Here is a 14221-nt window from a genome sequence, read left to right as displayed (position 1 = left end):
CTAAAGTCTTTTCTTTCTTCCTTTCATTGTTTCTTTCTTTCAAAGCAAGTATACTACATTCTATAGTATAGAATCTATACTACTATGGGCAGTCATGGGTAAGCAGTTAGGGCATCAGACTTGTAGACCAAAGGTTGCCGGTTCGACTCCCGACCCGCCAGGTTGGTGGGGGGAGTAATTAACCAGTGCTCTCCCCCATCCTCCTCCATGACTGAGGTGGTGAGGCATACATGCAATTTCGTTGTGTGCAGTGTGCAGCAGTGAAGACTTGTGTGCTGTGGAGTGCTGTGTCACAATGAGAATGGGATTGGAGTTTCCCAGGCGGGCTTTCAGTTCCACTTCACTGTATTCCTACTACTTTGTACATTCAGGGATGACACTTGTATGCACATTGTAGTCTTTTTTAAATATTACATATTTTTATTGTGTGTGTGTGTGTGTGTGTGTGTGTGTGTGTGTGTGTGTGTGTGTGTGTGTGGCAGGGGTTGTATGCCTGAATGGCTACTCCCATTTTACTGGATTGTATGTTTTCTTACCTGCCCAGGGACTGCAGATGAAAATTAGCTATTAGCTATAATCTGGTGCAGGTCATCTTTTTACTATGTAACTAATGTACTTTGCACATGGTCCCTGATGAAATAAACCAATACACTAAACTAAACTAAACTACTAGTTAACAGGCTCATGAGATTGTGGATAAGTTGTCAGTGTTTAGTCTTTGCTGTGTTGGTGTCTAAATGCTTGAAAATAATCCATTGTGTAAAACACTGGAAGCAGTGGCATAGACATAATGCTGACTAGACATAGACCAGACGTGGGCAAACTCTGGCCCGGGGGCCACATGCGGCCCACTCAGCCATTTCATGCAAGCCTGGGAACTCCCATACTGCCTTTAGTTCTACACAATCGTTTCGATCTGAAAGACAGTCTGGCGAGGATGACTCATAACGTCCAAGATCATGGGCCCTGTGTCATAATGGCCAAGCATTCCGACCTTAACAGTTTCTCTGCCCAATCAGAGAGCAGGGCAGTGTGTCATAATAGCCAAGTATTCTGCCCCCTATGGAATTTACAATAGGCAACTCCCCAGACCTATAGTGCGTTCATGTGGTCTCGTAATTATCGTAAATACCAAATGCCGACATTCGAAGCACACGTGAACGCCACCGCTTCTGGTATTTACCACTGGACAACTCGTAGAAATTTTTAAGAAACGAGTTTACGAGATGATGACGCACACAACAGCTGGCTCTACTCTCGCCATGGCAACCGCTAAGTTGAAATACTCAAAAACCGGCATTCAGTATGTTTAGACAGTCATGGTAAATGACAGTGTCAGAAAATATACAGCATTTTTACCTTTGACTTCCTAATTCATTTGCTTGCTGTAGCTGATGAACAACAGTCTATAATCGTTTTAGTAAAAAGTCTCACTCTGGTTCGCCATCTTTAATTTGTAAACAACATCAAAAAAGCACATGAATGCAACGCACTTGTAAATACCACTTCGCAACTAGATAATATCTACTTCGGAAGACCACATGAATGCACCATCAATCTCACTTGTGATTAGGTTTGGTGTTAACCAGGCAAATTTCATGCGGCCCTCAGAGCCTTTCCAAGAAAAAAAAATGCAGATTCATATGGTCACTCATTCTTAAATTGGCTACCTAAAACAAGGGTCTTGGAAATCTAAGATGACTTAAGTCTACATCTAGAAACAATTAGCAGGAATAACGTAACTGACAAAGGTGTAATTCTGTTGGCCTACACCATTTCTTATTATTGGCACGGGCAAGTTGCCTACGACATCCGGCCATTTGGTCCACTTTCTAAACCCAATGTGACCCTTGGGCCAAAACAATTGCCCACCCCTGACATAGACAGTAGCCTACCCGGTTCTCAGAGTGGGGCCCGGGGCCTGGCGGGCCGCGAAGGGGTGCTAGGGGATCAGCAGCCAGTTGGAAGAAAAAGTAGGCCTAGGCCAAACAGAATAAATTAAATAACTAACATACACCAAAATAAACAAATAAGCAAACAAATAAACTGCACAATATTCCCCATGCATTATAATAATGTAATAATAAAGAGCATTATAATAATAATGCATCTCTGAACATTGCTAGGCCCTACTAATATTGTTATTTTATATAGGCCTACATATTAAATTAACAATAATATCAGTAATGTTAAAAGATGCATAGATACACTATATCTCCAAATGGGGTCCTGACACACAGACTATGATTGTGAAAGGGGTGCACAGAAAAAAAAAAAGAGTGACATGACTCATGTCAGGCGGGCATTGACTGGATATGGAGGGCCTTTTCAAGGTGGGATGCCCTGGCCTACCCTCTTCAGTTTCTGTTCATCTGCTGATGCATTACGCGTTAGTTTTATAGCTAATAGGCCTACTTTAGAAAAGTTAGACATTTGCTTATAAAGCAATATTCCAAGCCTTAAGTTTCAAGTTTGATGGAGGATGCAAGACAGAGATTGTAAGAGTAGGCTATATCCATGTCTCTCTGATGCAAGGGGCCCGCTACTATTTCAAATTTCAAACCAATTCGAATGCAAACGCATGATGTTCCATTTCCAAACACACCTTGCGCGTGCATGTGTGTCACATTCTCCTCCACAGGTGGGGTAGTGAACTTAGTGCGTGACTGCTCGCGCTCTGTAGCCCCTACAGGGGGAGGGTTTTCACTGTAGTTTAAAACGCCCGCACGAACTTGGAAGTTTGCAAACATGCTGTCGTCCGCTCCAACTTGGATTCAGTCAGAGTAAGGGCGGTGCTTTTTGGCGAAGAAGGAGAGGGGTAACGGTTTACTTGAAATAAATACGCTCCACAGAATGCCTGCCGACTGTTCTCCAGCAATAGCGAGGAGTGATGAGTTTAACTAAAAGTTGAGTCTTGGAAGTTCTGGAAACACGGTGCGTTGCGCTGTGGCTAAACTGGCGGTGTGTTTTTTAAGAGTCATGGCTGCTCAGTGCGACTCTTTGAGCGGATATCTTCAGCAGTCCGACCCGGGCTCCAACAGTGAGCGCAGCACAGACTCTCCTCTCCCCGTGTCGGAGGATGACGCCGGAGGGCCCTCGGTGCCGCCCGACCCGGAGTGGACCGAGGAGAGATTTCGAGTGGACCGTAAGAAACTGGAGATAATGCTACTAGGTAAACCCCTACTTTGAGGTTATGATGTAAAATCAAAATCTAGTCTTTGAAAAAAATCCACAAAGACTGTACTGAAGTTTGCAAGTAAGACGATTGGGGGAGTTGAGTGGATATAAGTTGAAAAAAAAAAGACCCTCCATTCATCTATTGACTAGTATTAGGCCCATGCTCAACAATGTAACCACATGCCTTACTTTAGGTCTGATACGACTGCTCATTATAACGCGGGTATAGGTGTAATGTTATGAAATCATCCATGCATGGAGACAGCCCACAAAACATCTGGTAGTGGAGCTGAAGCATAACTCTCCAGATAATAAAATAACAACAAAACACACACACACAAACGGGTGATCGCATATGGATCTAACATGGTATAAATGTGTCCATTTGTACAGATATTGTAACAAAACGTTGGCTGACCGTTAACACAAGCACTGGTGATAAAGCCAACACGTCGACACATGCCTCGCGATACATCAAAAATGCTTTGTTTTATATTAGCCTATGCACATGCTCACATCTGGAACGTGAGTGTCAGACGAATGCTGAGTGAAACAGTTAACCCCAAACTCATAATTACTTGATAACAGTTTTTCTGCATTTTGTTTGAAACCTGATTTATGTCTGAAAAGTGCTGAATCTGTAAGCGTTTCTAACGTTTACGCACGATGCGCAAAGTTTGGCGAATCTTTTAGTACCCGGCGGTAGAACCTCACATTCCTCTACTGAAGCCTGATTTATGTCTGAAAAGTGCTGAATCTGTAAGCGTGTACGCTCGATGCGCAAAGTTTGGCGAATCTTTTAGAACCCGGCGGTAGAACCTCACATTCCTCTACTGCGCTCATTATGCTCCCCTTTGCTAGTTAACGGAAAGTCTGCCCAGCTGAAATAAAGCAGTTCTAGCTCTTATTAACTTCCCTGTTGCTTTTTTTCTTTGCCTGCACTGCAACTACATGTAGCCTAGTACTAGGACTATATGCAGGCAGAGCGAGATGTTCATGGTCCTTACACCAAAACTGCTGATGTAGTTAAAAAAAAAAAAGTAACCAACTGGTACTTGGAGCCACGACCGACCACTCATCAAACTGCACAATGGGAACACACTAAATAGGATAATAACTGAGACTGCATCCCAAGCAAGGACGTTTAACCTCCCCTTTAAAAAGACCAATAGGCTATTAATTCCCCATCGTCTCTGAAATCTGCCGAGAGTTTGATGTGCGAGTATAGAGTGTAAAGTTGAGAAGTTCAAGGATTCATGGTGAGAGTAATATATGAATCCAGTAGCAGTGGTTGTATGTACCATAAGGACAAAGAACAAGATGTGATCCGGGTCGCTGACAGGCAGTGTTGTAGTCTACGTTTTTTGTGGTGGGTATACTGTATATTTGAGCATTTATTTGAGGTGGGTATATACTGAATATATTTCTGCTATTCTTAATAATGGATCAATCAATTTTAGGTGGATTCATAAAAGTTCAAAAGGGGTGGCAAAGGGAGGTAGGGAGGGGAGCAAAATCAGTTCCCTATTGCAGTGTATGTATGTATGGAGTGTGTGTGTGTGTGTGTGTGTGTGTGTGGGGGGGGGGTGTTGGGGAGTCTTTCTGATTATCTGATTACTTTGTCTCTGGCCTGACCAAAGCTGTTAGCCCCTACCACCACCTTCTTCACTCTTCTACCACCACCACTTTGTCTTCAAACTCCCACTGCAGCTCTAGTAATATGTTGTGAATGAAAGCATCGACCTAAATGTAATGTAGTGCTTCCATGTGCTTGGCTCCAGCTAAATGGACTGTAATGTGTACATTATGCTTGGCACATCATCATGATTGGCACATCATGCTTGGCACTCCCCCAGCCTTAAATCAGGTTGTGCCATCCCTGACTGCTGTCCCACCGCCTGCCAGCGTCTTACCCAACTTTTCAGACACAGTGAATTAAGGATAGACCGATATATATATCGGTATCGGTATCGGTATCGGAACGATATTTGCATTTTTTAAAGTGTAAGCTTATCGTATCGGACGATACGCAATATTTAAGCTTATTATTTTATGTCATTCGGTTTTTTTTTAAAAGCACCAAGACACTTTATTTTTTATTACTTGATTGTTAGACATTACTTGATTGTTAGAGTTGGTGTTTAAATGTTACAAGTTCTACCTCAATATGAAAATGTTAAAGGAATGTTTATTTTTAACTTGAGACCTGGAATATTTGTCATTTTTTAACCTTTTTTTTAACCCATATCGGCCCCAAATATCGGGTATCGGAAATCGGGTATCGGCCAAGGGTGATGAAAAAAAAAAAATCGATAACGCATCGGCCATTAAAAAACCTGTATCGGTCGACCCCTACAGTGAATAGAAGCCTGGTAGTGATGGGATAGTAGATCATTTACACAAGGCATGGGCAAGGATGGATTACTGCAAGGGCCTACCGGGCCCAGGCCCAGGGGCCCAAGAGTCCAGAGGGCCCTGAAGCCCAATCCTCTAAATTTCCATTCTCATGTTGTGTAAAAAATCACTCTTTTAACAACTCTATTTTCACATATTTTCAGGGGTAAAACACCTGAATGCCCACCAATGTAGGGTCTCTAACATCTGGAGCGGGCCCTTTCTTGCTGTCTGGCCCAGGGGCCCATGGAGTCATGATCCGTCCCTGGGCATGGGGGCAGTTTACTGCAATCTTGGACTAAGCTCCGTCTGACAGCATGCCAGCCCAGGGCCGCTGACAGCATTTGTTGGGCCAAGGAAAAAGTAATGTGAATGGGCCCCCCATCCAATACATACAATGTGATGAAAACACTTAGGGGTTTCTTTTGCCTTAAGACATGTTAAAGTTTGTATCTTTTACCTGACATGTCAGTGTTTAAGTTAAACAGTTAGACATAATGAACTTAATACATATAATGTGATGAAAATCCAATTTGGGGCCCCTCTCTCCCTGGGCCCTGGAGAAATGACCCCTTTGTCCCCCTGTCGGCTTCCCTGTACCAGCCTGGTGTATAGCAGTGAAAGGACCTGCGCAATTCCACCTCTGGCACTCAACTGATAACTTTTATCATTTAGCTTTTCCTCGCGGGGTAGAGTAGACGCAGAAGGGAGTCTCGCAGGGCCTGGTGCCAGCTCACTCCCTCCCTGTAGAGAAAAAAAAACATGATTTGTTGAGTCTGTGTAACTCGGTCCAGTCATCTTGTTATTTAACGTACTGTACTGCTATTTAAATGTTGAACATCAAAGTTAAATGCATATTGTCAAATGATCGTTTAATGCTTTCAATGAGTGATGTGATTTTAAAGCCGACATACAAAGTAAAGGCATGCTTGAATTCCAAAAGAAAGAAAATGACAGATAATGTTCAAAATCAAAATAGAAAGAGCACTGGTAGTACCAATGTCAATTTGTGTTTGTGTGATATATACTATAATAGGCCTACATATTGCCAAAAGTTTCGATTAGTCATTTGAGGCATGAAGACAACTTGACTGAGCTGTTTGCAAATAATGTCGGATTGTTTTCTCTGCAAAATAGATCTCTGCCAAATCAGGTCTAAGTGTGTGTGTGTGTGTGTGTGTGTGTGTGTGTGTGTGTGTGTGTGTGTGTGTGTGTGTGTGTGTGTTTGTGTGTTTCTGTATGTGTCTATCTTCTCTCTCTCTCTCTCTCTCTCTCTCTCTCTCTCTCTCTCTCTCTCTCTCTCTCTCTCTCTCGCTCTCTCTCTCTCACACACACACACTCTATCTCGCTGTGTGTCTGTCTGTCTGTCTGTCTGGTCTGTACCCTTCATTGTGTGTGTGTGTGGGTGTGTGTGTATGCACTGCCTTGAGTTCCTTAGGCACACATACTATCTCAGTCCCAATCGGATCTTAATTGCTTCCTGCAGTGTCTTGATCCACAGTTGGAAACATGTTGTGCATATCGCTGAGTAACAAGACTAGAGGATGACGCTGGTGATCCTACAGGAAAGTATTTCTCTCTGAGCGTATTCCAATATGCGGCCTTGCGTCCTCCCTTGCTCACTTGCCTGCTTGTGACCTCATGATGACGACACTGAAAATGCATAATTCAATATCTTGCAATTCTAATGTCATTTCCTCATTTGCAATTGGGATGACAAACAGGGAAACAGTTCCCTAAAAATTGTTGTGGCTAGACTGACAGCGGGAAAACGGGGCGGGGCGTCAGCAAAGCGTGAGGCCATAAGCACAAGTGGAGGACGGGAGTTCACACATTGGAATGTACCCACTGTCTCTCTAGTGACCAGAGATGTCTAGAAGTAGCCTAAGTGTAGAAGAGTTCAGATGCAAAACCCCCTAACTCCATTTCTGAAGACCTGCACTTATATATTTTTAGAGAACCCAGTTGTTGATTTGGTTTACATTCATGTACTTGATAATATATAAAACTGAAAAATTAAAAAAGGTCGCACCATGCATAGGTTTCTTTTCTTTATTTGTGTAATAAAGAAAAGAAACCTATGCATGGTGTGACCTTTTTTCATTTTTCAGTTTTACAATATTTTGGTCAGCACCCTTAAAAGGAAGAAAAAAACTGTTGGGTGACGCCTGCTCCAACTCTTATGAACTTGATAATATATATAAATAGTCATATTACATAAACAAAATTAAAAAATATGCAATTTTGATAGCTTTGTATTAAATAAAAATGCATTAATATTATTTTCTGAAAAGGCACTTAGGGGGTTTTGCATCTGAACCCTTCATGTAGAAGCGGGAAAACAATCCTGCCACAGTTTCCTTCCAAGACAGGTAGCATCACCGAGTAACTGGCTTGCCATAGGCCTATTATTTTGAAAGTGAAGTGAAAGCCCATTGGGAAACTCCAACTCCCATTGTCATTGTGACACAGCACTCCACAGCACACAAGTGAACACTGCACACAACGAATTTGCATTTATGCCTCACCCGTGCAAGGGGGTAGCCCTCAGTGGCGCCCCATGGGGAGCAGTGCGGTGGGACGGTACTATGCTCAGGGTACCTCAGTCATGGAGGAGGATGGGGGAGAGCACTGGTTGATTACTCCCCCCACCAACCTGGCGGGTCGGGAGTCGAACCGGCAACCTCTGGGATGCAAGTCTGACGCCCTAACCGCTCACCCATGACTGCCATTTTTGTAGTGGCACTCAATTCTTTTCTATCCCTTTTGTCAAGTGTTTTGGCTTTTTTATGGCTTTATTTAACCATGAGAGAGAGTGCGTTGCAATATGCGACCTTGACTCCTCCACTTGCCTCCTCATGATGACATCACTGACAACAGCATTATCTTTCAATATCTTGCAAAAGCTCAATTGTAGAGTCTTTTTCTCATTTGCAATTGGGATGGTGAATGAAAAACAGTCCCTCAAAAGTTGTTGTGGCGAGGCTAACAGCTGGGAAACTTTATAGTTTTCTCCACGGAGGAGGGGTCAGGAGGCGGGACGAGGAGACAAGCGCAAGTGGAGGAGGCAAGGTCGCATATTAAAACGCACTCAGAGAGTGTGCAGAGAGATGGAGGAGGATCGGGAAATGATCTTGGGCCAGAATGGAACCAGGGCCCCTTGCAGTGACGGTGCCTTAGCCGTTTGTGCAACGGCCAAGACCCTCTTGCCATTCTTAACAAGAGCCTAGAAAAGATAGCTCATTTTCTGTAGCCCTCAGCATGGAGTCTACTTACAGATTATTTTTTTTACTGGAGGAATAGAAAAAACTGAGGTGAATGAAGTAAAAGTAGAAGTACTCTTAAATGTACACTGTGCAGGAAATGGTTAAAAAGGTACTGCACTGTACTGCTCATTGAAACTGGGTTGGCTATTGCCAAATTTGATCTTTTCATGAAAGTTTACTAAGTAATAAAGTAATATTTTCTAGCATGGCCCAAGTACAGTCATTTTTGCAGCTAAAAATGTCTATTTCTGTAAATTCAAAATGGCGGACCATGGAGAAGATCCCCCTTTTAATGTATGAAAAGTGCAATTTTCCCAGTCATAATGAATACTTACAATTTGATGGTGGTGGCAAGTATTCATGAAAAAGGTAACATTGGTGAATGGGTAGCATGAATTCTGGAAATAAACAACTAAAAATCTTGCACAGTGTACCTTTAAAGTCTACTGTATTTACCTCATTAGGTAGAGAGAAGTAACTGGTGTTTAAACTATCATATACTAGTAAACTATGTAAGTAGTTTCCATAGTAAAACAATGTAAGATCATTTATAATTGCACCAGTATGTGTTATTCTGCTTATGTACTTTATACGTCTCTGAAGAGAAGACGGAGATGGCCTAAATAGTGTTTGCCAGGTCACTGGGAGTTGAGGAGCAATAATAATGATGGGAAAAGCAGATGATGATGATGATGGGATGAAGTCCTTTCATGCAGATGGGGAGCATTGGCGATCCTATTCACTATGGGCGGAATTCTCCCACCCGCTTAAGTCCAAAAAAGTGCGCAACAGCGCCTCTGAGCTTACTCAAGCCCGTGAGTAAACGGGGCTTACGCGCGATTTCATCACTTGCGCACTTTGGGTGGGGCCAGGCCAAAATCAGGGAGTTCCCCATGTTAATCAAGCCTACGCGTATTCTCCCGTCCACTTAAGCGTGTTTGCCTTTACGCGCATCAAAGGGCTGTAGTAAGGTCAAGCGCCACTATGAGTTAAAATGTAATATTGCATTTGATGCTCGCTTGGCTCGCATTTTGAACATGTTACACGGTATGCTTTGTTGATGTTCCTTACCGTCCACGTGAGTCCAAATCGAAATTCATTCACAGTTCCACATACATGTTAATTGTGACGAAATATGACCAGCTGCCCAGAGCATGTTCTCATATCGGTGAACTTACAAACAAAAGCAGGTAATTAATTAACCAGTAGCCACGACGTTAAGTAAAGGGTTTTTATTGCAACTCCTCCACTTTTGTGATTTATTGGAACTCGTGCATATGCATGTAACCTATTAAACTTTCTGAACTGATGCCCGAGATACAAAAGGTAGACTACAGGGTGTCCTATCTGTTTTGTAAGGCAGAATATATTTCCTGAATGTCATTCCAGCTAAACGTAAAAAGGTCGCCCTACATATCAGCATGTCTTTGGCATTTCGCTTCTGGTCTCTATTACACCCCATCAGCTGCGCGTTTAAGTCCTGGCTTGGCATTGCATGCCCATGTCCAATTAATTCCCATGTCTGCGACAGAATATAAACTCTCCGTTTTTTCATGACGATCGATTTCCTTGTTCATTCTTCAGCATGCATGTAGCCTAAGTGTAATATGCAGACGGACAGCTGAGATCCACATATTTCCAATTATTTTAATGTCACGCTGCTGTACAGAGAAGCGGAGAAGCACTTTTAAAAGTCAGCAAATAGGCCTACTATGTGTTTGTTTTACTGTGGGAATTATCAGCATTTTAAATCACTTTTTGATTTCCGGAATTGTCCATGCAACACGCCAAACTCCATTTTTAACAAAACGTTTAATCATGTTTATTATTTCAATCTGTTGCGCACCAAAACGCTCAGCTGAGTTCCCGCCAAAGGGACACATCGCGTTTCCATCTCGTTATCTCACCTCCAATACTTGCCTTGAGTTTGTGAAAAGGAGTGGAGGTTAGATTTTGAAATGCTTTTGCAAGAGGACTTTTGCCACGTGGTTTTAAATTCAAAGTTAAAGTTCAGTGTTGGATCTCAATGGACTGCCGAGGTTTTCACATGGTTGATCTGAAAATCCATGCTCCATAGTTTCTTTGTAGCCACAACTGATGAACTTGGCGGAGACTCATCCCCCCATTTAGCATATATCACGCCTATGTTGGGCTACGCGCTGTTTTTCTGAGTTAAGCGCGAGGGGTGTGGCGACGTTCCAGAGGGGAGAATACGCGCAAGATAAGACCGCGTAAAAAATGCGTGCGTAAAACCGACTTAAGTGGAGACGGGAGAATTCCGCCCTATATGCTAGAAAAGCTTAACTGCATCATAACAACACCGCCATGACATTAAAAAGAATCTAAGTAACAGACTAAGACATGGACATGATCATTTTGGAATCTAAGTAACAGATTAAGACATGGACATGATCATGTTGGAATCTAAGTAATGGACTAAGACATGGACATGATCATTTTGGAATCTAAGTAATGGACTAAGACATGGACATGATCATTTTGGTGGCCATAAGGTCATCAGAGAGTCTCTGCACAAAAAGCTTTAAAGGAACAGTGAATCAGTTCTGTTGTAAGCTTGAAGTGCGAAAGTATTTTCCAGTTCCACAGAAAAGAAGTTAAGTAATCTTGTACATTTCAGCTATGATGCAATACCATGCATGGTGTCGTAGTGAAAGCAACAAGGTTGTTAGGCCTACATTGGTTTGCCTTCTTTGTGGAATATTTTGCACTTCTTGTGTATTGCATGGTATGAACTGTTTGTGGCTGAAATAGTTAATTATTCCTTAGAACAGTGGTTGGATATTGCTCAGGGAGAATGCACACTGTAAATAAAATTTTCAATATTTCAGAGTAGACGGATATACATCCAGACAGAGTATTTCCAACCCTGTGGAGAGTCTTGAGTCCAACGACTCTTAACTGTGGAGTCAAGCATCAGTGTAAAATTCGGCAGGTGTCCAGTGTAATATCAACTCTAAAGCTCTCTGACTAGAAGTGTTGTGTAAATACTTTTAAAGCTTAAAAATGTTACACTGATCAAAGAGTTAAATTGGCACTGCTTTTTCAATGGGACCAAATGTTATCGGCAACAGAGCTAATTTAAACTCGTTGAGAGTTATTTTTACACTGGTATTTTTTTTTTACGGTGTATAGGCCTACCTAGTAGAAATATAGCAGGGTACTCTCGGCTTGTTTCTCCTGCTGTTTATGGCATTTTTTAGATGATTTGCAGATGGCGTTGGAAGCAATTTCCACAATTGGAACCTTTTCCAGGTCCAGTTCTGGAAAGTAAAAAAAGAAAAAGTATTGGCAAAGAATTCAGAGAAGGGCTCGTAGTCAGGGCCGGATTAAGGTGGCCTGGGGCCCCTAGGTTACAGGTTGCTGTGGGGGCCCCCAGAGGGCAAATTTCCTTATACATTTTATAGACAGTGTCATAATTGCTAGCTAGGAATTAAGGATAACATGTCTACCAACTCTACTCTACATCACAGATGAATGTTTCAATATTGTATCTTGTCACAATTTTGCAATTTGTCACTTTTGGCCGATCAGGGCCCCCTGGCAGGTGGGGGCCCTAGGCTGCAGCCATATCTAGCCTGTACATTAATCCAGCCCTGCTCGTAGTGGTGTTTTGTGCAACGTTATTTTTCATGATCTCTTCAGAGTCTAGAAACTATTTTTGACAACCTTAGACAACATTTCATTGCCATTGCCTCCATTGCCTGTCTGGCAGAGTGTGTGTTTTTTTGTGTGTGTTTTGCGTGTGTGTGTGTGTGTGTGTGTGTGTGTGTGTGTGTGTGTGTGTGTGTGTGTGTGTGTGTGTGTGTGTGTGTGTGTGTGTGTGTGTGTGTGTGTGTGTGTGTGTGTGTGTGTGTGTGTGTAGTGTAGTTTGAAAGAGAAGGTGTAATTCAGCTCTGCCACCAAAGAATAGGTTATTCCAGCAAGGAAGGTGTGTGTGTGTGTGTGTGTGTGTGTGTGTGTGTGTGTGTGTGTGTGTGTGTGTGTGTGTGTGTGTGTGTGTCACTTCAAGTGATTCACTTATGGGCTTTGAGTTTGTTTCCACTACCAGGGAGCACTCACTCACTCACTCAATGCCGTCTGCCTCTGAAGTTGCACTGTGTGTGTAATGTGTGTGTGTGTGTGTGTGTGTGTGTGTGTGTGTGTGTGTACACTTGTACGCAACCCTTTTTCTGTCTTCTTTTCCTTCTTTTTAGCATTACTGTGTGTGTGTGTGTGTGTGTGTGTGTGTGTGTGTGTGTGTGTGTGTCTGACTGGCTGGATTTGTATTTGTGATCCAAAGTCCTAAATTGTCTATCTCCAATGTCTCTGCTGTACTGCAATGGTACAGTTTGTGTGTGTCGGGGAGCGACAACATGTGTGTGGGTGCTCTGTACTGTGTTCTCCTGGTATATCTCTGTACAACACTCGACAAAGCTTACTGTGACCCATGGGTGTAATTTCAGGTGTGGATGGCGGGGATATGTCCATACCACTTTTGAGATAAACCCAGCTTGTCCCCACCACATTTTCACAAATATAATGCAAAAACAGTGAACCTGGACAATTAGCGATATTAATGTCCCCACCACTTTCCAAGCCAACCATACATCTGTGCTGTGGCCACAATACTCTCTCTATTAAATACATCTATTACATACACGTACATTATGTATACTGTTAAATGAAGTCTTTCTTTTGTTTCAGAAATGTAAAAGTTTTAGCTTTTATCTGACATGTTTCAGCGGAGTAACTTCTGTCTTCCTCAGAGGGTGACACGATGGCAGAAGTTACACCGTCGAGACATGTCAGGCCTAACATTTGGTAACACTTTCTATGAAGCCCATATCTATAGCGCGTTATAAGCATATTTATAACAACTTATAATGTGCATTATAATTAGTCACAATGCATTATGGCTACTCATAATGCTTCATGATGTATTATAATAGCTAATATCATAATGCCTCATGATGAATATAGATAAATAAACATATAAATAACTTGTATTTATAACGCATAATAAGCTAGATGTATAATTATCTGTTAATATAATACATCATGAAGCATTATGAGTGTAGCCATAATGCATTGACTAAATTATAAGGCATTATAAATATGCTCATAATGCACTATAGAATGGGCTTTAAGTAAAGTGTTACCTAACGTTTTAACTGTCTGAAACAAAAGAGAAAAACGTAAAACTCTCTGTGTGCTGTCGGTAGGCTTATTGCTATTTTTTGTTGACCCACCCATGACAAATCTTTTTGAGCTTGCTCGCTAGTTATAAAGGGCTTATGGAGCACGTGTAGGATACTGTGTTACGCTTAACGCATATGCCTGCACTTAATGACATGTTGGCTCAGTGACGTTGAGCTTTAAGTGTT

The 14221-nt window shown here is 42.2% G+C and overlaps 1 protein-coding gene across 1 annotated transcript in view; it reads left to right on the top strand.

Moving 5' to 3' along the window:
• Nucleotides 1-2734: 2734 nt before the first annotated feature.
• Nucleotides 2735-14221, top strand: part of LOC134466905 (protein bicaudal C homolog 1-like) — a 254885-nt gene continuing 243398 nt past the window's right edge. The window contains exon 1 of the mRNA XM_063220805.1: nt 2735-3172. Within this exon, the coding sequence (XP_063076875.1) occupies nt 2980-3172 (193 nt within the window). The 5' untranslated portion in view covers nt 2735-2979. The remainder of the gene's footprint in view (nt 3173-14221) is intronic.

The sequence above is a fragment of the Engraulis encrasicolus genome, chromosome 17 (assembly GCF_034702125.1).
Source record: "Engraulis encrasicolus isolate BLACKSEA-1 chromosome 17, IST_EnEncr_1.0, whole genome shotgun sequence".
Taxonomy (NCBI): domain Eukaryota; kingdom Metazoa; phylum Chordata; class Actinopteri; order Clupeiformes; family Engraulidae; genus Engraulis; species Engraulis encrasicolus.
This window is presented reverse-complemented; position numbering and strand designations above follow the sequence as displayed.